The following is a 26,764-nucleotide window of genomic DNA, read 5'->3' on the forward strand; positions in this document are numbered from 1 at the left end:
TCGTAAAACTACGACATATATCCGCGAAAAATATATCGGATATTCGAAATAAATTTGAAAAAATACGACATTCCAGTGTAAATCGATTCAGATTTACAAAATAATAATACTAATTAGGACGATGTATAACCACGTAAAAATACATTTTTCGGCGTTTTACCACCACGGCTGACTTTTAGATTCAGATTTACGAAATATTTTGATTTATTTTCGCAAAAATCAAATTTTTTCGAATTACAGGAACAAATTTTCGTGCGCGGACAAAAATAAATTTCGAATTACGAATTAACGAATTTCGAATTAAAAAAAATTTTGTATGAAAAAATATTTCAGCGGAAATTTTTTTTGCGAAAATTTCGAATTAAGCGTTTTTTCGAATTATCGGGGTTCGAATTAACGGGGTTCTACTGTATTATAGTACTTATTGAAATTTGTATCAACAAGGTGTAGTAGTACTGTATCAAAATATAGCTAAGGCCAGATGTTTAGCAGAAATTCACATGTGACAAAGTCATCAAATGGCCATTCAGCACAATTTTGTTTTTTTCACTTTTGTAAGGTCCCCTGTTAAACGCCGATTCTGGGTGCGTTTCTCCTGATCCTGCATGATCTCCTCTTCTGTTTTGTTCAAAAGCAGAAACGGCTTTAGAATCGACATTTAACCTTTCAATTGCCATGTGATGACAATGTTACATTTGAATACCTATAAATATTGAAATACCTATTATGCGAATAAACGAAGGTGGTTTAAAATGGCAATTATTAATAATTTATAGCATTCATCTTATAAGTTTTAATAGTTGGTGTCAGTAGAACGGAATATATATATTAATATTTTTTAGTAGAAAATATGAGGAAAACTATTATAATACTTCTTTATAAATATTTTATTTTATTTATTTTCATTATTAAATTTGATGTATAAAATAATTTTTAATATACATAGTATAAAAAAATATTATGCAACTTTTTTTCAATGTAAATGGTTATGAATGTAGATCTATACTATTATTTGTAGATTTTATACTATATCTATAAAATATAACAATAAAAGAGGTGAAGAATGAGGCTTCACCGAGTATGGAGTAACTGGAGCACTCAAAACCCAAACAGTCCCTGGAAAACCTTAAAAATCGGCCAGTCGATTTGATAAATCTCTCGAAAGTACGAGTAAATCATGGATCCATTCATAAAGAATATCATTGTCAGCGTTATCTCTAACAGTTGAAAATCGCCAATTGGATGGAATTATCGTTAACGCCCAATAGTAGTGTGTAATACCTACTTTTTGATTGATTCAATAAAATAATTTGATATTTTACAAATTATTATAAGCATCAATTACTCGCCTGAAATATCAATACAAATTGAAAATATCTCCAGAGTAAAAATAAATGCCGCCGACGGGAATTAAACCCGCACCTTCTGATGTCCGGCCAGGTGCTATGACCACTTAGCTACGTCAGCTTATTCCCAACCCGCCAAATAATTCAATATGTACTTCAATCGACAATTAACTGCTTATTATATTTTTTTCACCTGTAAACAACCAAATTTATTTTTGTAGCAAAGGCTTTAAGTAATTTTGTAAGAAGGTATTTTTGTAGGAAAGGAAACCGACGTAGCTCAGTGGTGCAGAGCACCTGACCGGACATCAGAAGGTGCAGGTTCAATTCCCGTCAGCGGCATTTATTTTTACTTGGGAGATATTTTCAATTTGTATGGATATTTCGGGCGAGTAATTGATGCTTAAAATAATTTGTTATCCTTTGTGCTATGCATAAAAACCTTGTCTTATAAACACTAGTTTATCATTAAATAATATTTTAATATTTTACATTAATATATAGTAGAATATAAGATCACCTCTATTGGCCAGGGTGTTAATATGTTCAGATGACAAAATGGGGGCATTGTCAGTGGTGCTGCAGATCTGCATGTCATTGTCAAGTAGTGGGGCCGGCGGAAGTTGACTAACTTCTGGTGTTACTGCAATCGGTGGATCTTCATCATCACGTTTAGCGGGAGAACTGGTGGGAAATTAATAAAATAAACAGCTTGCATAGGATCTAATGACAGAAAGTCATAAATGGAAATTAAATAGCAGATACAGCAGTGGCAGTGGCGGTGAGTGACTTTTTGTAGAAGGGATGCTGGATAATAAGTATATACTACTATTTAATGGTTTAAATGTACCTTAAACAATAATTACACATCACAGTTAAAAACAAGCTACTAAAAATATATTTTTTGATATTTAGCATAAAGGGTATATTTTTTTTATTTTTGAGGTGTTCCAAACAGTTTTTCGGGACTATCTCCAGATTTCCGAAAAGTTCTGGGTTTAAGTCTACGGCTGAAATGTGGCATTAGATCATACAATGACATCAGAAAGTATAAAATGAATACTGAAGGATATGAAAGTAAGAGATACAAGTACATACAAAACGAATAAGTACACCTAGGTTAGTCTACTTATACAGTACATCCTTCTTGTACCTACTTCCATGCAGTTAAATAGATCCGCCACCTTCGTGTATCTATTACTAACTTCATGTAATCTAAGTACTAGCGAGAGTTTGAAATGCTTAGTCCTGACACTGTTACATTTAAACAGGATTTTGGAACGATTTGTTCTCGTAGGTATATGAAATTCAGTGAGGTTAAGAAAATCAAGACTGTCTATAATACCATTTAGAAATTTTTAACATAAATTTTTAGTTGGATTTAATTCTTCAATCTGAGAGTTTTAACCCGCTTTTGGTGACGTAAATGCCTGTAAGACGAATCATATTTTTTACACAAGACTGACAAAGGTTGATTTAGCTATAAAAAAATTTTGATTGTTAAAAGTGTTCTAAGTACATAAGCGTAAATATAAATAAAGTAGATGTGATTTATGATATATCTACGTTTTATTGTTAAAATCATATCTTTTTTAATATTTGACCAAGTAAAAGTGCCATTTAATTCTTTAATTATTCTTCTGTAGTTTAAGCTTTCAATGGAAATACTGAGTATAAAATTAATGTGTCTTAGGAATTTGTGATGAATTTTTTTCGATTATTTATTATAAAACATTGTTATTACTAGAATTTTAATGATAACAAAAAAGTAGTCACGCTGTGCTGCCACAAGGCAGCTTGTCTGCAGGTTCTGCCATTTTTCTTTAATTTAATAAACATAGCACATAATCATTTTGTTGGTAAATTTAGCACTGGTCTCTTGATTGTAGCTGCTTCTTTTATGATGTTTCTACTACTCCTCCACTGGATTATCATTTGAGTAAATTTTGTAGATAGGTATCTCAAATTCCACACTTTGGGCGAGTCCATTTTTATGAATTTCCCCTAGTCAGTTTGGTGAATTTTGTATCTCGAATTCAAATAAAACAATTGGGCGAGTTCTTTTTTAAATTGTCCGAGTCAATGCCAATGACAAATAACAAGTTTTTAACACTTTTAAAGCACTTCCCGGTAAGATGCAGGGGAAAAAACTGTAGGGCATTTGTCCATAAAAAACTATACGCGTTTACACAAAAATTGAAAAAAAGGCACACTTTCCACATTTATAAACTCTGCTATGGGAATATGGCAATTGGTGAGATTTGATGGAAAACAGCTATCAAAAACGTCTAAAACTACCTTTGGAATGACATTCCCAGACTTGATATTTTTTAATACCAAATAATGGACTATTGTTTTTCACTGAGTTTTTTTTGTAATTAATGTTAACATTTGACCATAGTAAATAAAACACTGATACACAATAAAACCCACATTTACACCTTCAATCTACGGTTTATAGCATTAATAATAATTGTAGGCAATATTTATCATTTAATATATGAAGATAATACACACATCCTTGGAGCTGCCGTGTCTTTTTATCGTCATGATATGTGTTGTTTTAAATAATTGATTAAATACTTCCGGTACAAAAATTAGATTAAACGATAATTAAACGATAGCTCAGCTATTTCTTCATTCATAGAAGCCAGCGGCTTACGGAGTGGGACTATGCGCTTCCATGAAATTCCATGTAAAGCCTGGGTAATAGATCGAGAAAGGAGCATATCGAATCACTTAAGGGGGTATTTGCAAAAACCGAAATAATATTTCGGGGCGGAGAAGAATGAAGTAAGTTGGAACGGGGAACACGCGGCGACGTACGCTGGTCAACTCAGTTCGAGCGGCAGCGATGAAATCCACTAGATGGTACCCATGAGTAAGGTTTGAACATGAAACGCTTAATAATGAGCGTCTTTCAAATAAAGTTTATTAAGTTGAGTTTGCATTTTTTAGGTAAATTTCGATAGAAGAATTGCAGAAGGAGCTCATGATTTTATGAGATTTAGATGAGATTATCAGATTTCTATCAAACTTGTTTGATAAATTATCGATACTATCAACTACACTGCTAGACGGTAAGTAGTACCTTATGTCTCGTAACCGACGTGTTCTTCATTGACAGATGTCAAAACAATACGGTATTTATTTTCATAATATCTGATCATAATTATATCTGAATATATTGGCAAGATAAATAAAATATCGGTCATTTTCAATATTTATTATTATTTTTTGCAAAAAAGTTACGTAAAACAAATAATTATGTAATGTAAAAAGCATAAGATTCAATTTTTTATATAAAAACCATCATTTATTATTTTATAAGTTAGGAATAGTAAAAATAATTTACTAGATGTCATTACAAAACAAATCAATAATATAATCGTTCCCAATCAGCACGGCTTTATCACAGATAGAAACACTTTCAGTTTATGAAAAATATGTAAGTAACTGATTCCCTTATCCACAAGCATCGGGTGGATTCGATATTCCCTGATTTTTCCAAAGCTTTTGATATAGTTAGGAGACATATTCTTGTGTATAAACTAAGTCTTTTGGGCATTAAAGGAACCTTATTGATCTGGATCAACAGTTATCTTAGTAAAAGAAAGCTTTGTGTTAAAATAAATTCTGTAGAATCTTACATCTTCGAATCCATATGTGAAGTTTCCCAAGGATCTCACCTCGGACCAACTCTGTTTTTATTATTTATAAATGACATTGTTGGTGTATTTAAAGATGTACAAGTTCTGCTCTTCGCTGATGATTTGAAAATATATAGAATGATGCGTACTATAGAGGATTGCCATATTTTGCAATCTAATTTGGATAAATTGTAAATTGTATCATTGGTGTGTGATCAACTAATTATTTCTTAATATTCAAAAGTGCTAAGTTATTCGTTTTCGTAAAATCCAAAGTCATGTTACTTATGAATACTCTTTAAATAATGTACTATTGACATCAGTCGCTCAGATCAGCGATATAACCCCCAATTATATTTGATGAAAAGTTAACATTTAATCTGCATGTAAATGATATAACAAAGAAAGTTATAAAAATGCTTGGTTTCATATGCAGAACAGCGAGTGGTTTCAAGTCACTTGAATGTTTGAAAACATTGTACACTTCTTTAGTAAGAAACCAGGTAGAGTATAATTCGCCTATTTGATCCCCATTGTATAAAACGCTTTCTGACAATATAGAAAGGGTACAGCACATATTTTTAAGATTTATTAACTTTAAACTGAATATTCCAATTCAAAATATTAACTATGTCCTTTTGATGAAACAACTTAACAATACCGCTGTCAGATAAGCGGATCATCTCTGAACTTGTAATATTAAATAAAATTATTAATAATTGCATTGACAACCCTGAAATTCTCACCAAAATAAAATTTTACGTACCGACCAGAAATTTGAGGCAAAGAACTACCGTTTTCTTTGCCAATTTTAAAACCAACTATGAAGCTCATACACCTATAAATAGACTACATCATTTTGGCAATATATTTGGGAATATTTTAGACATGTTTAAATATACCGTATTAGTTATAAAACGATATATTTTTAATCACTTTACTTAGATGTATGAATTCACGACTCCGTAGTGAATACACTTTTATTTTTATATTTCTATCTTTCTTGATACATATTTTGCTTTCCATAATCCACACTATTAAATTTAATTTACTTCATCATAAAACATTATTTATTGTACACTATATATAATTTTATTTATTTTATTTGTGTACAAATATTTTTACAACATTACAGATATTTTATCTAACTAATTGTAAAAGTACCATTTTCACAGTGAGAATGTAGTGCCAAAAACCTTACAAACTCATTGAATTTTCCGAAGAATATGTCGAAATTTTTATCTAATATATTTAAATAGCGTATCGCTCTTCCCACGGGCGAATTCGGGTACAGATTTGTACGACTCAATCGGCAATATAATATGTTATGGTGACGTGCCCGAGAGTATAATATACTATATAGTACTATGTACTTAACACAACTGTATTACTTGTTTTTGTAAAAGCCCATTAGAGCGTATTCATTTTTGGGAAATCGACAGTTTACATTTAATCAGTTTGTACATAAGTATTATATAGTAAAATAAAACCAATTATGGATTTCCTCCTTGTGACTTTAACTGGGAGAGCATAATATGGAATAAGTTATTTAAATTTGTGAGAAAGAAATATGAATTAAAAAAATTATATAAAACAAAAGATTATATAAAACGAAAAATTTACAAAACAATACATTTATAGCCATGGAGAGAGGTGGTAGATTTCAAATCAAATAACAATTCATATATAAACAATAAAGACATAAACATTATTCACAAACCATCAGCCCTACTTACTAGCGAATACCTGTTCTTCTTTTCTTTGTTGCCCATTCTAAACAATTAGTAACCTCTGGAAAAAAGATTTAAGGATTATATAGGTCGGTTTTTGTATTTATTTGTAGATGATGAACGTACCTACATGTTAGAAGTAACGACGCGGTCTGTCAAACTAATCATTTGATACGTTTTAAAAAAATCCGTGATGTCGAAATATATCAAAAAAGTTTAACTATCGTGTTAATCAAAAGCGATTTTATTAGTGACAGTGTTATCCACTAACTCCATTTTGATCTTGCCTAGTTAATCCAAAAAAGTTTATAACCTGTGTTTTTTTTTTTCAAACTAACTACCACACCTATAAATCGACGGCATAATCTGGGTTATAAATTTGAGAATGTTGTGTATTTATTTTTGGATTCCGTATCAGTAATGAAACGAACTCTTCACAAACACTTGAATTATTGAAATATAAGAGAATGCCACTCCTTAATAAAAAACTCATTTTATTTTACCATAATTTATTAGATAAATTATTGTTACAACAAATATAACTGTATAATTATAAATTTATGTAAAAGCACAGTAGGGCGTGAATAAATAAAACTAGGAATACGATTCTAGTGAAGGGGCACTCTCTAATATTCTGTGCCGCTGGTAGTCAGCCAGATGGCCAAGTGTTGCATAAAACGAGATTTATAGTAAAAAAGTCAACTTGGGCTAGAAATGATACATAATAACATAACGACTAGCCTTTAGTGTGATCTCTTTTCTCATGTGCCTACACATTTACGTATTTATTTTTTGTAAAATGAAACGTGCTCTCACGTCGAACTCACCTCGGTTACTGAAGATAAATAACTTGCGTTGTGATTTATATAATGCGGTGATACAAGGAACAATATCTTAGTATTAAAAAACTGTTTTTATTTATTTAAGCATTGTTTTAATGCTTTTCAAAATAATTTTATTTTCTCATCGTTTAGACAACATTGACGTGGTGATAATGTATTTATTTAAAATTCTTCTGCATTTAGAATTAAAGGATATAATCGAACTTAAAGCTATTTATAGAGGTTCTGTAAATATTTTTTTACGCAATTGTTTTAAACATTTTAAAGCGTTTTGTTTTCTCATTGTTTAGAAGAATAAATTATCTGTTCAAAACATAATATTATTTTCTTATAAACAATATAGAAATTTACAAAAAACTGCGTCAAAAACCGCAATTATGCTGCGCTTACGGTAACATCCCCTTAAATCTTTGCAACCGTCTAACAAGGCTAGAAAATAATTGGTTTAACAAAACATCTATAAATACCGTACCGTATAATGGAAAAAATGTATCATTATGTACTAACTTGAACGCATCCGGGGTCATCAGGTTGAGGGTAGGCTGGAGGACAGTGGTCTGTAGAAGGGGCGTGAAAGGTGGGCCGGGTGAGGAGGGTGGCTTTCCTATTAATCCCCCTAAAGGCGCCTGGCAACAAACATATTCATATTTTAGAAATTTTTATAACATTACTACGGCAGTGGAAATATTATAAGTTTAGTGTCAATGGTGCACAAATTTGAGTTTTCTGGATCTAGTTTAGTTTTTCAGTAAGTTCAGCAAATAAATAAAAGTTGATCCCAGTATCACCAACTTTTGCTGAATCTGGTATTTGACAATAAACAAACAAGAACAAGAATTGAACACGAATATTCTAATTATTGTTTTGACCGTCAATAAATAAATAAATAATACTTGTGCACGCATCAGGATATTCTTCAGCTGCTGGCTCTGCTGGGCCAGTGTGGTATTGTGCAACTGCAGCGAGGAAGTGACGGGAACAATCTTTTCGCGATCTTCCGTGTCAGTTATCGCCTTTTCTATAGCTCCTACAGACACATCTTTGGGTATCGACGATTCAACTGCAAACAAAAAATTATACATCGTGATATATGAATAAAGTCCGCTGGTTCTACAGCACATACTATGTAAGTCTGTCTGTAACTCTAGTTCGATGAACATTAAAACAAAGAATTTCAGTGTCATTTTCAAAATTGATGAATTTGGTAAGTAATAAATCGATAAAGTACCTACCTAAAATATAACATTTTTACCAGATTTATTTTGTTTAAATTTCTGCAGTATCTAACTACAAATAATATTACTGTTTTTTAGCAGGAAACTGTTCTGATAATAATTCGAAATGGGATTTTTTTCTTAGGGTTAATCTCGACAAGGTTGGATTTTTCAATTTTTCACACAGCTGAGCTTTTTTCATTTTCATTCATTTGATAAATATTTTCAGCTTCACAAACCTACAATTATATGTTAGAATTTTGAAAGGATCTGCGCTAGAATTAAATAAAATACATTCGAACTTGGTATAGGAGCTTATTGCCAATCAGAGATGATTTATTTAACCTAAATCTGTTTCATATGAATGATATGCAAGGTCTCCTCTGGTTCAACAACATGGCTTCCTAAAATTTGAGTCTTTTTTCCACAAGGCAGAATGTTGGCGCCATTGATGATTTAATTTTACCTCTTTCGGTTAGAAAGTTATGTTTAGGTAGTAGACAAAATCACACAAAGCGTAGAGTGTTTGGGATTAACCGAGAGAACAACAACATAACAATTCTAGTGTGAAGTGATTTATTATGACCCACTAAAAAAAATGGACCAGTGTATCCCGAGACAGCACTCAAAGCCGAAGACAAGTTTTTAATTTTTTCAATAACACTAAGTTTTGTCAAACAAATTAATATTTATTGCTTTCAGATTTCTAGGATTTTGTTTACATACAAGTATACACAAGCTTAATCCTTATTGACACCTAAAATATTAGTTTGTTGAAGTACCTGCTTCGTAGTTTACTGCATAAAGAGTACACTTGAAGAAGTAATCGTTTTGGGTTACAAATTCCACAACAAAAACAACTTCACCTATTGAATGCATTATAAAGTTTACGTTTCTCGAAATTCCTCCCCACCACGGACGGGCAATAAAAGCCATGACGAGGCAAGATCGACGAAGAGACTGAAATGGTCAAGAAATATCCAAGAATACGCAAGAAAAGACCAGAAGAAGCAAGAAAATTTCAGAAACTCGAAGCAAGAAGGTGGTAGCGAGAATCAAAAACCAACGCTCAATAAGTTCCTTTATTCCTACCCATTCTATATTACAATATTGGCTTATTGGGTTGCCATGTATACCGGTCGATTAAGCTCCAACCTCTTTCTAATCCTCAGAGCATGTGTTCCAAGTCCTAACAAAACAGTGCCCCTTGGTGTACCGGTCTCAGGGCGACAGGAGTTCTGGCTGGGGTGATAGAATCCTATTGGGTGATAGAATCCTATTGTATCACATCGTATTGACAAGATCATAAACTAAATAATAAATTAACTCCTGTGTCTTACTAGCTACCATAATGAGTTTCTTTCCTCAAAAGTAATAGAAGACAGAGTGGCCATAATTACCTGCTGCATCATTGATTGTTTGAAGCAGGGCAGAATTGTTCTGTAGATTGGCGGTCCTCACTGCTGGAGTGAAGGTGATGGTACCCTCCTGGAGACTCTTGGGCTGAACCAAGTACAGTCGGATGACTGCGCAGATATTGCAGCCCTCTGTTACATCCCCGTTCCCATTTCCTGGGACGGAGCCGTCTCGGTCATTATCCTAATCAATCAAAGTTTCATTTGAAATACAAAAGGTTCAGATGGGATTTTGTTATCCTAAATCAGTCTATATTGGGTTGCAGTGGGTAGTTTTTGATATTTTAAAAAAGCCAGAATAATTATCGTAAGTTGCGTGCTTACCTCCAAAGGTAGATCATTATCAATAGGAGATGCATTCTCCGAACCTACTCCGATAGCCTGATGGTACGGATCTTCACAACTTGATGGGCACTTGAATGCTTTCAGACCTGAAAACAAGTGGACAAAGCAAACTTTACAACATATTCTTTATGAATTATTTATTAATATCCATACACCTACAATCAAGTGACAGTTGTGTTTTACTCTGCTACCTAAATTAATTAAAAATATTATGTTATAGTGAACATTCTGCACATGACGACGCTTTCTGTTTGCTTGGAAGTAATTTAACGAATTTGAAGTTGAAAAGTGTTGAAGTTGAGTGGATTTAGTGACATAACATAGCAGAAATCGATTTTGAAATAAATAGTCATCACAGTGATAATATTGTTGCCATTAATTTACCCACCATCAATCACCTGCAATCAATGTAACAAGGTAGTGCAAAAGTTTGACTGTATGAGTTGTATAAGTTGTAAAAACCAAATGCATCTCAGCTGTGCCAAAATTACCTCTGCAATTTTTAACACATTGTTTGCGGGAGATGCTTAAACGCGTCTTTTGCGTACTGTTGGTAGAGAGCGGGAGACGCTTAAAAGCGTTTTTCGTATTTGTACACTATTGGTAAAGCGCGGGTGACGCCAAAATGCGTTGTAGGTACACTTAGAGTAACAATATATTACGAGTAACGTATGATGTTGGTTACTCTGTGAAGTAAAAATTATGCGTCAGCTCTCGTGACACGTGTACTAGGTACCTGGCAATTCGTGGAATTAGGGCCGGGTGGCCGGCCGCCTGTGGTCATAAAACATGCACTTGAAATAAAATAACTGTAAGATAAATGTTTCGTTTTCTTTTAAATCTTTATATTTCTTCAGTGTTAAAGCGATATTGTTTCGTTCAAGACATTCTCTATTTTATTTTCTGCCTACATTCCGCTTTAAAAATTTCGTACAAAGTATTTGTGTGCTGTGCTCGAAAAGTTATTTGTTACATAATAAAGGGATATTTTTCCATAAAAAATACCCTGTAAAATGGACTACGGTAATGATAATCGATTACAATAAATATATGAAAGGCATTGACCAAGCAGACCAATATTTTTCGTATTATTCTATTTTACGAAAAACCACTAAATGGACAAAAAGGCTAGCGATGTATATAATAAATTGTGCATTATTCAACTCATTTGTTGTGTACAACTCCGTAAAAGAAAGGAAAATAAAATATAAACAATTTTTTAAGGAAATCGCAGAGCACTGGGTGGCTGATCAGATTTCGTCAGATAATAGTCAAGACCCGGAACCAACACCATCCACATCTGGTATCCGAAAAATTTTTTCAAAATCTGATCCTCCAGGAAGACTATCGATGGATATGCGAAAACATATATTGGAAAAGATTGAAGGCCCTGGTAAAAATAAGAATCTGCGAAAGCGATGTCGTGTGTGCGCGGTACACAAAATACTTAGCGAAACCCGGTACATGTGTAAATTCTATGATGTACCTTTACATGAAGGAAATTGTATCCAACGATTTCATACTTTCAAACAATATTAGTGTTTAGTGGTGTGTATTTAAAAAAATATATATACTATGTTGAATGTGCATAAAATGACTAAATCGACAATACGACAAAAGTGCAGTTTTTTCAAATTTTTTTAATTTAAAATATATATCATAATTGTTTCTTCAAAAATATAAAAATTTGTGACCAGATCATAATAAAAAATTTCGAATAGGGTAAAACACTGAAAATTTTATTTAAATTTTTCAATAGTTCAGAAGTTATAGCTATTTTACATGAAACGGAATTTTGCGCGCGAACATGATAAAAATTGCCTGCTTTACGGCGTAGATTAATTAAAAAACCCCCCGCAAACATTGTGTTAAGAAGATGTCAGAGAACAGGGAGTCATGAATGTGCACTAAATGTAAAATAGGACAATCACCGCTCAAATCTGTCGACTCCTCAATTCTTCTTGGCGAAATCAAGAACTTTCCTCGCAGCTGCACTCAATGAATTGTAAACTAGCTTTCTTTGAACAAACAATCGTTCATAACAGCACCATTGAAGACTACACTAACAAAATTTTGGTTTTAAAAGAAAAGCTAAAATAAATTGATAAGCCTGAAGCCAAATTAATCGAATTAAAAAAGTTTGTAACTTATCTGGACAAAACAAACAACGAAAGAGAACAACAGCTGCTCCTCAATAACATTGAAATCTTTGGTCTCCCCGAAAATAAGGATGAAAACCTAGCAGACAGTCTAATAAAAATCACATCTAACGTTGGACAAATCATTAAAGAGGATATTGAATTCATTACTAGAGCCAAACCTCGCCCAACATTCTCAAGACGGAATAGCAACAGCTCCCCGTGACACTCGCAGCAGCCCTCGAAACATGGTGGCTAAATTCATCTCCAAATGGAAGAAAGTCGAATTGCTTGCGGCCATTAAAAAGAAGAGGGGGGTCGACTGCAACAGCGTAGGTGTTGCAGGAGGTAAAATTTTTGTCAACGATCACCTCACCAGAAAAAACAAATTGATACTAAGATAGGCTAAAGAATTAAAAAATATAAACAAATATGATTTTTTATGAAACTCAAAAATTTATATAAGAAAGAATGTTACCTCTCCTGCTATCCTCGCCTCTGGTCAAACCCTACTGAACAATTTAACTCAGTGATTTCTTCTAAACTTAATTTTAATTTGATTTTATTTAATTTTAGCTTTCAACGTATACCACTTTTGTACTCAAATCTAATTCTACACATACACTATTCAACCTACTCAATAGACTACGACATAATACACTCACACTGTGCAAATTGAAAACCATGCTCGCCCCAATGGACTTTTGGTTCCTGAGTAATCATAATAATATCTTTTTTTAAACATATTATTCTATTTAATTGGAATCGAAATTGGATACTAATTTCTCTCTTACATGATGCATGACACAATCATAATTTTTTTATCAAAACGCACATGGCCTCCGATCCAAGATGAAGAATTCTATCGAAACGTCCTGATCAACAAATTCTACATAATAATAATTAGCAAGACCTGGTTAGTTGACAGCATATCCGATGATTCCACATATATACATATATGTGAAATGTATATGTATAGCATCAATATAAACTGCTTGCTTCAGATGTCTTATAGTGTTGGCTAACGGATGTATTATTTTAATGAAAAATGTTATTTTTAATTGTCAAGTCTCTGACAGCCCTGAACTGTGTACTTATAATCTAAGGTTTCACATTACTGTAAAAGCCTTTTATGGCGTTTAATAAATAAATACAACTGCCATATCAGACTTTACTACTGAATTTCCAAATGACATTTTTCTAGTAATAGGCGATTACAATATGCCAAATGTGAGCTGGAACTCTACGTATCAGCCACTCAGTATCGACCTCTGTGCCTCTACCCTCCTTAGCTGCATTTCGTTCTCCAATTTAACGCAGTATAACGAAATTTATAATACTCACGGACTCATAACACCTACATTGCTCGATTAGAATCAGATATACAAAATAATGTTAAAAAAATATGGAATTATGTTAAGACGCAAAGAAAATCTCCCACTATACCAGAACGTATCACTTATCATTCGACGACAGCAAAGAAGTTACAGACGAGTTTGCTTATTACTTCTCAACAGTCTTTAGAAATGAATTTCCAACACACAATGTAAATATTAAAGAGGATCCTCTGAACACCACATTAATATCCTCAATTAGAATAAATTAAGAAATCACTTTGAAAAACCTCTCAAGCATAGATATTAAAAAAGGACCAGGAATTGATAGGCTACCCCGAGTTTTTATACGCAACTGTAGTAAGTAAATGTCTTCCGGTTTGCGCCTTCTATAAAAAATCACTAAAAGAAGGAACGTTTCCCCTCAAGTAGAAATCAGCCATTATCACACCTATCTAAAACCGGTGATAAGCATGACCTTAAAAACTATCATCCAATTTCCCAACCTTCTAGTTTAAGTAAAGTTCTAGAAAAAATTGTCTGATCAATTATACTCGGCTATTTCCACAATCATTACACCGAATCAGCACGGATTCATGAGAGGTCGGTCTACGACATCCAACCTTGCCCTTTTCATTAACTTCTTGCATAGCAAGATGGACGACAAAGAGCAAGTTGATACTATGTATACAGACTTCTCTAAGGCTTTCAATCGCATAATAAACTCAATTCTTTTGAAAAAGCTCATCCTACTTACATGTTATACATGGTGACCTGTTTAGATGGATTAAATCTTACATTAGTAACCATAATCAGGTAATCTTAATCAACGGTGTCTTTTCATTGAATCTATCGAGGTAAAATCTGGTGTCCCCCAAGGGTCCCACCTAGGTCCGCTAATATTCAACATTTATATAAATGACATTGGATCATATTTTCAAAATTCTAAATATGAACTTTATGCCGATGACATGTAAATATTCAAAGTAATTCTTTCGTGAAAGGTTACAAAGTGGCCTAGATGGGCTTTGCAAGTTTTCTTTCTAGATATCAACGTTTCTAAATGTCACACTATGACATTCACCAGAAATAAACATGTAATTAAGTACTCATATTCACTCAACAATGAACCTGTCATCTCTAAAACGGAATGTAAAGACCTCGGCGTTTACCTTGATAGCAAACTTATATTTAATAAGCACATTGACTCAATCGTTAATAGGTCGTATAAAATGCTTGGTTTCGTGCTACTTGTAAGTAAAGGAAACATATCATAGGTACCCAACATGAAATATCTAATTCCTGTATATTGTTTCATCACTGTAAATCATGTACTGTTTGTTTCTATAATATCAAATAAATAAATAAATTTATTTTTTTAAAGAAAGACAAACATTCCCGGGTTACGAATAACTTGACAATATTTGGAAATCTTCTACTACCACCACAGTAAGTGGAAAATGGTGCTTGTGTTCTAATGGAGGACTTAGCCAGCAGAGGAATTGAAAGTACGACACCTCGGTGGGACCCTTAAGCTATGCCAAAAGCTTAATTTTTGCAAACAAATATATTTAAATATGTAATAGAAAGAAGGTAATTATTTACCAGCGTCGACAACTGCAAAGCTCAAGATGGGGTATGGCAGGAAGAATTCCGATATGTTCTTGCAACTAGCTCCACTGTCATCAGGGTCGGTGTCCAGATTTAAGACAAAGAGGATCCTCCGATGGATGTCCGACAGGAGCAGATACTCGGCACTCTTGTCCAGGCCGGCCTTCAGCGCCATGTTGGGGAGATCGGGGCTGGGTGCAAAGGTGATGGTCTGCAGGCAGAGCCAAGACTTGCAGGTCCAGATCTTCAGGGTGGTGTTGTTGTCGCAGCCTGTCACGCAGTATTTCCAAAACTGACTGAAATTATGAATTAACAAAATCTTTATAAAAAAGGCTGACAAAGTTTGATTTTGATTTTTTCTTTCTATCACGGCCTCTTAGACCTTTAACGAACACAACACAAGAAGAAATCGGGGACGCCCGAGGAAGACTTGGCACGATAAAGTGAATCAAATATTTAAATCAGGTCATATTAACAGTCAGAATAACAGAGGGGTATGTATGAGACAATGCATGAATAAAGCAAGGAGTGTGTGGCGGTCTGTTCTCTCTGCTTACCCAAGCGATTAAATATCTACCTATAATATATTTTAGCAGACAATTATTTGAATTTAAAATGTGTAATATGTTTGACTTACTCCGTGCTGTAGCCCAAAACGCTGTCCAAGAAGAACAGGCAGGAGACGGGCTTGCCCTCGTGGGGGGTCCACCGGAATAGGCATCTGACCACGTCGGTGTGCTCGTACACCTGCAAAAAGTTTTTCTAGAAAATACCACAAATTAAATATTAATATTAATTCCAATACAATTCGATACTGTACAATACAAATAAAAGTTAAAGTCAATAAAAATTACAATATCAGCAAACATACTAATTTCAGGTGTCTGTGCGTTAGTCAGTTAGTCCTGCGTGAAATCTGGTTCACAATTTGCTTTGAATTTAATTTGTGATTTACAAAATTGGAATCGGTTGCGTGAAGAATTCAGAAAAGCGATAAAGTACATACCTAAAATATAAAATTTTATTATTTAAAATAAAACTGACTTGTCAAGAACCAAGAATTAGACCATCCTCATTGTTCATGGGTCTGCTCTATTAGTGTAACACTAATAACAACAAAATATATTCCTATCAGTCCATGTGCCAGTAAAAAATCCACGAGAATGCGAAAATAACTTAAATGATAAACACTGAAGAGATAAATTGATGAAAAAGTGTGCGTGGGACTGAAGTGAGGTAAATTTTATGTTACCTTGGCGAAAATAATCAAACATTTTAAAATGTTTAAATTCTTTGTACAAATAATAGTCGATTCCCTGGCCTGCTTAGGGCCTAGGAGTCGAAAGTTCTAAATGTTAATTGGTGACATAAGTTTTCTGTCCAGATTATTTTCTATTGATTTTTTGTCCAGTGCTCAAAAATGATTTTTATAAAGAAATATATATGTCTGTGAATACGAATTTTAAAAAAATCAACCAATAAAAAACAAAGCTTTTTTACCATAATACATCTTTTTTTAATTAATAGATGTATTTAATTTTTTTTGTTTTTGTTTTGACTGAGGATTGAACCTTACTCCCCAGGAACTGGAGTCAACAAAGCTATACCTAATACCAATTGGAGATTTTGGAGATTAAATGCCATAAATTTGTATTCATTAAATTTAATGTCATCCAATTTTGGAAAAATGCATGCTTCAACCTTTCTTTTATTCATTCACTCAAGAAAATAAAATTCAAATATATGTATTTAAAAAGAAGATACTTTTAAAAACAAATTCCATACTGTTTTGTGTTAACGAACGTTTATGTGAAAATGATAACTATAGCCATAAGTAATATAAACAAATCGAGATATGGCATGGAAGAATGCAGACTCTCAACGAGCTATAACGAAACTGCACAGACAAAGTGGTGAGCTAATCAAAGGAATGCATTTGGTATGTAAGAAAGCAAAAGCAGAACACCGCTGTCTGTAGATGCAATTTTCAGAAGTATGGGTGAATGATGTTGGCGACACATTTTTGCGTGCGGTTTCATGCCATTAATGGATCATGGTCCATCTTCACTGTCTCTATTATCTATGGCTATAACTGGGGGTCACAATATTTAAGGAAGTTTTCTTGTGCCGGCTACAGACGGTGAGGCAAACCTATCTGTACAGGTGACCTGCGCACGTACACCGGATTCGCCTGGAGCACCCCACCTTCAGGCGGACCTGAAATCCGCTTAGTCTAGAACGATGGCATCGATAGACAATGTGTTAGCAGTGTTCACTTTGATATTAGAGACTAAAACACAACCTAGTAAATGGTGTAAACAATGGTTGCACGTGAAAGATTAACTGCAACTTTAAGATTTCTTGCAACTGGAAGATCTCAAATTTTCTACAGTAGTATCAAGCCTGCGAAACATATTGTGGAGAATCACTTATCAACCTTATAAGTTAATTTTTAGATGTGTAATCCCTAAACGCAGAGACCTGAATGGCTTAAAGATAATCATAGATCATTCCGAGTTCAATAGCCGTTCTGACGAGTCCTGTTATACGTTTGTCATTCTCCACATTAAAGCCTTTCTAGTTTAATGTAAAATTGTGATCTTTTAAATCTGTTAAAATAAAATTATCCTTCTGAAATATAATCGTGTTTATTGGAGTCAAAATATACTTGGATGGTGACGTTGTTTGTAACACAGGTAAGTATTAAATACCCGACGTCCATAACATCCATAATATGAAGCTATATACAGTGTTTTGCAAAAAGGATTCTCACTAAGTGCCCATGCTCCGGTGGGCCTGCACAGTTACGCCTGCGCAGGTCAAAATACGAAATTTTGTATTTCGTCTCGGTCGCCAGCACAGGTCTAGAGATAACTGGCAGTTATTTCATCCACACATTCCAGTGTGCATGCATGCGCAGGCGACTTGCGCAGGCGACTTGTGCAGGCTCCCCGGACAGGTATAACTGAACATCTGGAGCCGGCATTAGCCTGGGCGGCAACAGGGAGATGATAAAAATGTCCCCTGTTATAATACTCATTAGTGGTTCTGTGAACAGTAGGTAATTAATTCCCATATGTTTCTAATCATAATCGATATTTAAAAAATCAAAACTAAAATATCCTCGAAATCATAAAATTTCGTAGTAAAAGTAGTTACTTTAATATCTACCTACTAAATTACAAACAGTACATATTTTATGCAAAAAAAATAATTTCAAATAATGAACTAAGGTACAACACCTTTTAATTCAAACCCTGATAATTCGAAAAAATTTGAAATTCGAAATTTTCGCCAAAAATATATACAGAAATTTTTTTTATTACAAAATTGTTTTTAATTTAAATAATAATATAATAAGAAAGTCCAAATAAACACAATGATTTCACAATTGACAAAATAATCTTTACTGAACCATTACCAGCAACCATATTGAAATGGAAACAGAATGTACAAACAAATTTACAGATAGACAAAATGCAAAACAGTTGAGTTAATAATAAGAATACGAGTTTATTCCAGAAGGTACGCAGGGGTAGTGCAATGCTATACATTCCATACTTTAAAATAACAGACAAATAAAAAGAATACACAGATAGGCAATGCAGAATAGAAGTGAAAAATTTGTGCAAGCAGCCGTTTATGGAGGATATTTGAACATTAAAAACAGGACTTCACTACGCTAAAACATGTTAAACCAGGACTTCGCTACACTCAGTCAATGAAGAAATTGTGGTTGGCTACCTGAAAGAAGAGGACCAATCCGTCGAGTGAGGCCGTGGCCAGGGCGCTCCCATCCGGAGAAAAGGCTGCCTCTATGATGGGCCGAGTGTGCTCCTCGATGACCACGCAAGCCTCCGACAGGTCATCAAACAGGTGGGCACCCGTGCCGAATGTCGCTATTATGTGTTTCACATTCCAAACACAGGCTGCAATAACAACATTACACAATCATGTTTTATTATATTCATTTTATTTGGTTTTACGGCCAGCCGGACTTTTACATGGATTTTAAGAACAGAATGTACCTAGTGAGCTATCGAAAATCATACACAAAGTTTTTAAAGCATGAAATAATGCTAACTGAATATGAAAAACATGTAACAGTAACATAAAATAATATAGAAACTAGAACAATACTACATATAAGACAAATCACTAAAACTACATTTTTAGGATTCAACAGAGTGCTGGAATAGATTACGCTTAGTTCTATAAATGGAGTCAGTAAACAAGTCAATAGTAATACATATGTGTGTGATGGAATGCTAAATGGATTATTTGAATAGCTAACAGACTTCCCTCAATCCAGTGTATGTGGATTGCTGACTTTTTGAGGGTGAAGTCGAATCAGACGGTTTACATTTAATAAATGCCAGCATCACACAAAGATTGGTTTCGTCTCTGACTTTGTTTTTATTGCACATGAATTTTATCATGTGCACTGATTCATTGTTAAGCGGATGACAATACAATCATGATAGCTTTTTGGTATGACAAACTCCAACGGTTTTAAAACAGAGAATGGGCGGTTACCACAAGAGGGTTTCCTCTTGGGGGTAAGAATAACCTCGTTGAATTTAATATTTCAAAGACCGAATCAAATCTGATTATGAATAAAAGGGATTGAAATCATAATCTAGTCCCCTTCAACCTTCTAAGAAGGTATGGGGTTGTAACTATCCCCGAGAAGAAGATAGCGGTTAGAGCCATCATTTGTCGCAAGAGAATAGGTTGCTTCTATGACTCATTTATGATTCGCCTGTGTTTCCTCCCTCCTACAACATAGATCTCTTCAAGGCCGGGGTTCACTGCTTTCTGTTCGCCACACAGCATCCCCAGATGACATAGGCCTTGAGGGAAATTATTTACCTCAGGGCGTCCTGTGTAGAGTAAATGAAAACAAAAAATGGGTAATTTTGGTATGTATTAAGCGCGCTCTACACTCGCGGCGCGAACGGCCGCGAAGGCCGCGAAACGCGAGTGTGGATCTTGTTCACGCCTTCGCAATCTTCGCATTCGCCCCCAATTTTTGTCGGTTTTTTGGCCCGCGACAAAGGGTTTGCGGTTTAAAGTCGCCAACAAGACTGAAGCTTTGCGAGTGTGGATGGACACAGTTCACGCGTGGATCGCGGCGTATATTCACGGCGTGAATTCACGGCGCGACTTTGCGCGCGAGTGTAGAGCCAGCTTTACCTTTATTGCCGTGCGTGGTCACAAGCAGTTTGGAAGCGTCTTCTTCAGCTGAGTCGCTATCTTCAGTGTCGGGAATGTATGGACACCAGACTATACGGTGGTCGAATCCCACCGGTGTTGTGGACCCAATTATGTGCAGCATCAGAGTACACCTGGAGTCATTTAAACCTTCATTAAATAATCATTTTTAAACCAAATTATGTTCATCAATTTATATTGTGTTTTTGATAACGACAATGATCGCATTTTATTTTTTAATGTTATATAATTACAATGAAGTCCCATTAAACTGGTAAATAGCAGCTTGTCAACAGGCATTACTGTTGACATTGAAATATTTTTCAACAGGCTAGTGTCTAATATCTGATAGGGATTTCATCACGTACCTTGAGATTTGTTTAATTAATGTAACTAGTTGTAAAGAAGTTACTTAACCCTTAAATGCATACTGTTGCAAAACGGCAACATACCGTTCAAACCACCTTTAACTCTTTGGTGTATACTTAATGCATGCCGTTTTAGAATTATCAAGTTCACGGTAATATATTTTATCGAGTGGCATCACCTTTTTTTTCTTTCGCAAATGTCAAATGTCACTTTTTCTTTAACAAAGTGAAGATTCTCGAAAATTGGGTGGAGGTTAGAATTACAGTTTTGTTTTGCTGTTATTATTTTGATTTTCTTAGGTAAGTAGATACAATAATACAATACTTATATGTAATAACTCGTATTTTTCCGGTACACTTATTAGTTTTGAGAATTTTTTTTAGGTTTTTTATTTTTTTTTTCATTCGTAAATTGTTCATATTAATTTTTATTAAATACATGGTGTTGTAAATCTACAACATTTTTTTAAAAATCAAATATTATTAAAAAATTACAAAAATTATAAATTCTTTATATTTCCTTGCATATGCATGTAAATATCTACAAAATATATTTTTTTCCAGAAAAATAAATAAATCATGCATTTAAGGGTTAATATTCAACCCCTTTATTTTACTTATTTAACATTGAAAGCGGTGTTGATTGGTACAGTGTAAATAAAGTGTTGATATAGAACTAACTAGACATGACTGCAGTTGAGATAAGCTTGGATAAATACGGCAATGCCAAATAACAAAATCGTTGCCCAATAAAAGGCAAGGTTTTTTATCTGAATTAAGTTATATGAAAAGGAGTAACTTGGCAGTTATTCAAGAGAAACACTCTAAATCTACATATTATTATAACATTGATCAATTTTGTAATTCTGAATCCTAATTGCTGAATTAGCTGGAAAAAGATAGACAAAATATGTTAGAATAAATTAATTAATCATTTCTTTATCAGATATTTCGTATGATTATCAAAAGGCTCACGTAGAGGTCAGAAAAAGCAAATCTCTAATAATTACACTTACTACAAGAGAAAACAACATTTTAATAATATTACTCACACAATGCCTTCTGGTAGCAGCTCAATATTGTGTATGAAAATATTGCCTCCCTCATCGATGCAGGCGAGGATGACCTGTGCTGTGATGAAGGCGAAGTTGAGGTCCTGCACCTGCCCCTGCATGCCTTTCAGCAGGGCTCTCTTCTCCGAGGCGCGATGCCGCACGCGCACCATGCCATTCCAAGTGCCAGTGCTGTTGGGGGACGATACTAGAACAGAAAACACATGCAATTCACAATGTAGCGAACCACTTTACGTTCAGGTTGCAAGAAAAAGAGTCCTATACTTTATGTGGAGTCGCCCCATGCATGGTAATGATAATGACTATTAGTCAACAACTATTTACCTTTGATACCATAGGCTAGAAAGTTCCCATCCATGTGAACAGCTAATAGCTGACCACAGTATAGGCGGGGTTCCCAGTTGTAGTCAACTATATTCTCTAGCTTTACTTTAGAGCTACCATGGTTGTGCTTTCCCCCGCTAGAGTTTACAGTGACGTTTTTAGAAATAACTTCTAAGCTATTGTTGGCATCATTGTTGGAGAAATTTCTGCAAAAAGAAACAGGAGGCAAAGTTATTGTGATTGTCCAAATTATAAAGGCTAAAATGAGCTGTCAGTCAACTATATATAAAGATACTTACAAAACTTGGCTATTGATAGGAGGCTTAGCTGGAGACATTTTAGGAGCCATACTTATTGAAGATTGGTCCATGAGATCTGAAAAACAAAATATGAACAATAAATTTTGGTGGTACTTAGCCTTCGCCATTCACGCCGGGACCAGTGTTTTTTGTAAAATAAACGTAGGAAGTTATTTTTTGAGGTGCTACATAAGATATATTAAGGAAAAAGATTTGGGAGAAAAAATAAACACAAGAATTATAATAGTATTTTACCTCGAACAAGCGAAATGACAACCCGAAATATATCACAAAATATAGCGGCAAGCCGTATTAGACATTCCATAGATAAACCATGAAGTGCCATAAATAATAAAATTATAAAATACAACACAATCTAGTGATGGGCACAATCGGAACATTTAAAATTTAGATAATCGGAACATCGAAATAATCGAATTAATTGGTCGGAATTCAGCGGGAGCAATTTACCGGTTCAGACATTTCAATTTTAGTTGATCAACTTTTATTGAAAACTGAATTATCTCAAAACTATGCTCGTATGTGCTGAATCCCGTTTGCAGAACTACGCCCACTTGTCAATTTACTTTTGATTGTCGAGTTGATCAACTAGAATCGAAACGTCTGAACCCACTAATAGATTCGGTCAGACAGGAATACCCCATTCAGACAGAGCGATTTTAGTTGATCAACTCTGTGTTGAATGACACTCGAAAGCTAATCGACAAATGTGAACACCCTTTCAGCAGAGTTGATCAAGTTTTTAGTTGAGTGAGGAAAGTTTAAAGCTTGTCTACTTTTGTTGTTCCTGCCGATTCGAAACATGTGAACATATGTTTCAAGTCGCTTGCGATTTTTAGTTCCTTGCGGTAGAACGTAGACGTTCCTAGTGAGTGGTCCATTTATGCGTACCCAGTACCTACCATCATGTCATCTACTTCAATGAAATAATGTATTAAGTGGTAGGAAAATATGATGTTTACATTAATGGATTTATACCAAAGCCATTCCTGTCTTGGGATCAGAAGTAAGAAGTTTACAAAAATAGTTATTATTATTGAATAACACGTGTATGCATGTTTCAATTTCTTTTACTTTCGTAATAAATTTTAGGGCATCAACTATTGCAACTAACACTTCTATTAACAATGATATCGTATTTTTTAGAACTCTGTGAATATAAGCCAGACTTGAAAAAGAATCCCCCGTTGCCAGGTATCTTAGCGTAATTTGTTAACTTAGTTTTTGTCGGGACATCCGCGCGCATAACTGTGTCTTGTTTTTGGATTTTTCCTTGAATTTTAGATAAACAATACATCAAATTGTTCTTACGAAATTTGCAAATGATTGCGATAGCATTCGGTATACGCTATCTCTCTCAATATGTATAGTGTTAGAAGCACCCAATTTGTTTCTCCCTATAATTCATTTTCTGAACCACATACGACGTTTTTTTGCGGTTTTTCATATTCTAAAGTTCGTTCCGTAAAAGGTCCCAAATCATAAGGATGCACGCAGAGATAACTTCACTCGACGCCATCTTGATTAACAATATGGGTTCGAGGTAAATTGAAACGTCTGGGCGAAATCTTGTTCAATTTTTGTCCTTCAATAAAAGTCATTCAATGCATTCAACTAAAATCGCTGTCTGAAAGGGCAGAAACCAGCACCATCTTTTTTTCAAACTGATCTCCATATTGGGACAAATATGAAAAATCTTCGCTTAAAACCAAAGATTCCCAAACTTGTTTGTCCCGTGGACCACGTGTCGATTTTTTCTGTTTTTCAAATAAAAAATATGTTATTTTATAGTTAAACCTTATAAAGTAAAACAAAAATGCATATCTGGTAACATTATATTAAATACACAAAAACATACTGTAATGAGTTGGATGAGCCCGATCCTTTGAAATTAATATTGTTTTGACGTTTCACTTGATATCGATCATTTCAGCAGATTACCTATAATTATTGGTCAGTACGATAGAAAATAATAAAAAATGCGACCGGTACCGTTCTATACTCTTAAAACTGGCTTGAAGTATATTATGTCTTTCACAGTGTGACAGTGGTTTATTTATGGTGTGACAGATTGCCGTACGAACATAAATGAACCATGAGGGCCCGTTCCCGTGGATGTATGGAGCTGTTCACACTTGTCCGACACGATTTGAAAACGGATCCGACATTTTTTGTCGGATGGCTCGCCTACGCAGCGCGTCCGTTTTCAAATCGTGTCGGCACACGCTCGCTCATAGTGTTGTATGGAGCTGTTCACACTTGTCGTCCAGTCGTTCCGGCAGAGTCCCCGCCAAACCCCGACCCCTCCCCGCCCGCTCCCTGTCGCAAGGAAGCAGGCACGCTGCGTGCTTGTATTTGGTTATTTTGTTAAGTAAATAAATCAAAACTACAATAATGGATAAGGAAATAAATCCCGAAAATTTAATACCACTGGTCGAAGAAAGAGTATGGTAATATTTTATCTTTAACTAAATAAAAACAAAACACTTGGTGTACACAACTTTTGTACATCAAAATTTTTATTTTATTTAATTTAAGTTTACTTTTTTTTAAATTTTAAAGCTTTAATGAGATGCACGGAAGAGCGTATTAGTTAAATAAACACATAATAAAAAATATTTGAGTGTTTATTGTTTTCTTACTTTAAAATATCGATAGCCTTTCTTCAGGACAAATGCACTTTCTCAATTTTGTATTTTGATATGTTAAGCTCTCTGAAACTCATTCCAGTAGATGGTTAAAGGAAGTGATAGACATTCTCTTAAGCCATTAAGCGCCCTTGAGGTGATTTTTCATGGTGAAAACGGCGCTATATAAATAATCCATTCATTATTATTCTAAAATAATTAAAGAACTTTAGTTCATCACTTCTTAACTCACCAATTAACACTTGGAAAATTCCTACAGAAAATCATTCGGCTATGATTGGGTGTACCCAAAATTTTCTTTTCACTTTTTTCCTTCTATTTAATAAGTACCACATGACAACAAGAGCTTCATCGTCGTCCATTGCGCACCATTACTGAATAATGAGCAAATAACATGTTTTTGTTGAATCGACAATTATTTTTTTTCGTAGAGTATGGTCCGTTTTTAAAACGGTAGTGTGAACAGGGCCATTGGCCGTCCGTTTTTAAAACGGGACCCGCCTCCGATTTGAAAACGGAAGTGGGAACGGGCCCTGAACCACTCACGCGTACGAATACGATCCATAGAAAACACTTTCGATATACTTTTATTATTCATCTTATATTCAAGCATAATAAATTAAATGAAAATACTTAATTTATAATGGAGAAAAAATTAAATGTTATAAATAAAGATTGATTCTTAAGTCTAAATAAGTCTTGTTGTTTTAAGTTATAGTAATCAATTTTAATTTTGTATTGCGTTTGGTAAACAATATTTTTTGTCAATCCGTATTTTGCCAATATGAATAGATGAAGCTTACACAACTTGAACAAATGAATTACCACCCTTTTTTCCTATAAAAAACCTTGAAATCGTATAAAAAAATATTGAAGGTGTAGAGAAATTTAAATTTGTGACTGTTTGTATTTTTGTTAATAATTTTTTATCTCGACAACGTCAGCTATCGGCAGGGGATGGTTATCGGGTCCAAAACTATCCAACGTTTCAAGTTGGAACCAAACATACACATTCACAAAATTTCAATGAAATCAGTTGGGCGGTTTCGGAGATTAGCGTGTACGAACACAGTGACATGTGATTTTTATATATTAATAGGTTTGTAAAAACACACGCGTACTCGAGTGCAACATTGTATCAAAAATTTCAAAGCAATTGGTAAAGAACTTACTTAGGGGATATAAGATTGTT

General features: G+C 34.2%; 1 protein-coding gene across 2 annotated transcripts in view; it reads right to left on the reverse strand.

Moving 5' to 3' along the window:
• Positions 1-23,236, reverse strand: part of Ge-1 (Enhancer of mRNA-decapping protein 4 homolog Ge-1) — a 37,608-nt gene extending 14,372 nt beyond the window's left edge. The window contains exons 1-13 of one of the 2 annotated variants that reach the window (XM_089651531.1): positions 23,159-23,236; positions 22,904-22,979; positions 22,605-22,810; positions 22,260-22,467; positions 20,822-20,973; positions 19,370-19,554; positions 16,263-16,372; positions 15,620-15,921; positions 10,522-10,628; positions 10,183-10,381; positions 8,462-8,628; positions 8,076-8,194; positions 1,867-2,030 (exon numbers count right to left, since the gene is read on the reverse strand). In XM_089651531.1, coding sequence (XP_089507657.1) covers positions 1,867-2,030; positions 8,076-8,194; positions 8,462-8,628; positions 10,183-10,381; positions 10,522-10,628; positions 15,620-15,921; positions 16,263-16,372; positions 19,370-19,554; positions 20,822-20,973; positions 22,260-22,467; positions 22,605-22,810; positions 22,904-22,979; positions 23,159-23,228 — 2,065 coding nt within the window. In that variant the 5' untranslated portion in view covers positions 23,229-23,236. Of the gene's footprint in view, positions 1-1,866; positions 2,031-8,075; positions 8,195-8,461; positions 8,629-10,182; positions 10,382-10,521; positions 10,629-15,619; positions 15,922-16,262; positions 16,388-19,369; positions 19,555-20,821; positions 20,974-22,259; positions 22,468-22,604; positions 22,811-22,903; positions 22,980-23,158 lie in introns of both variants that reach the window. The other variant, XM_089651530.1, reaches the window with a different exon arrangement.
• Positions 23,237-26,764: the final 3,528 nt, after the last annotated feature.

This window comes from Hesperophylax consimilis, chromosome 4 (assembly GCF_061612785.1).
Source record: "Hesperophylax consimilis isolate HC1 chromosome 4, BYU_Hcon_1.0, whole genome shotgun sequence".
NCBI lineage: Eukaryota > Metazoa > Arthropoda > Insecta > Trichoptera > Limnephilidae > Hesperophylax > Hesperophylax consimilis.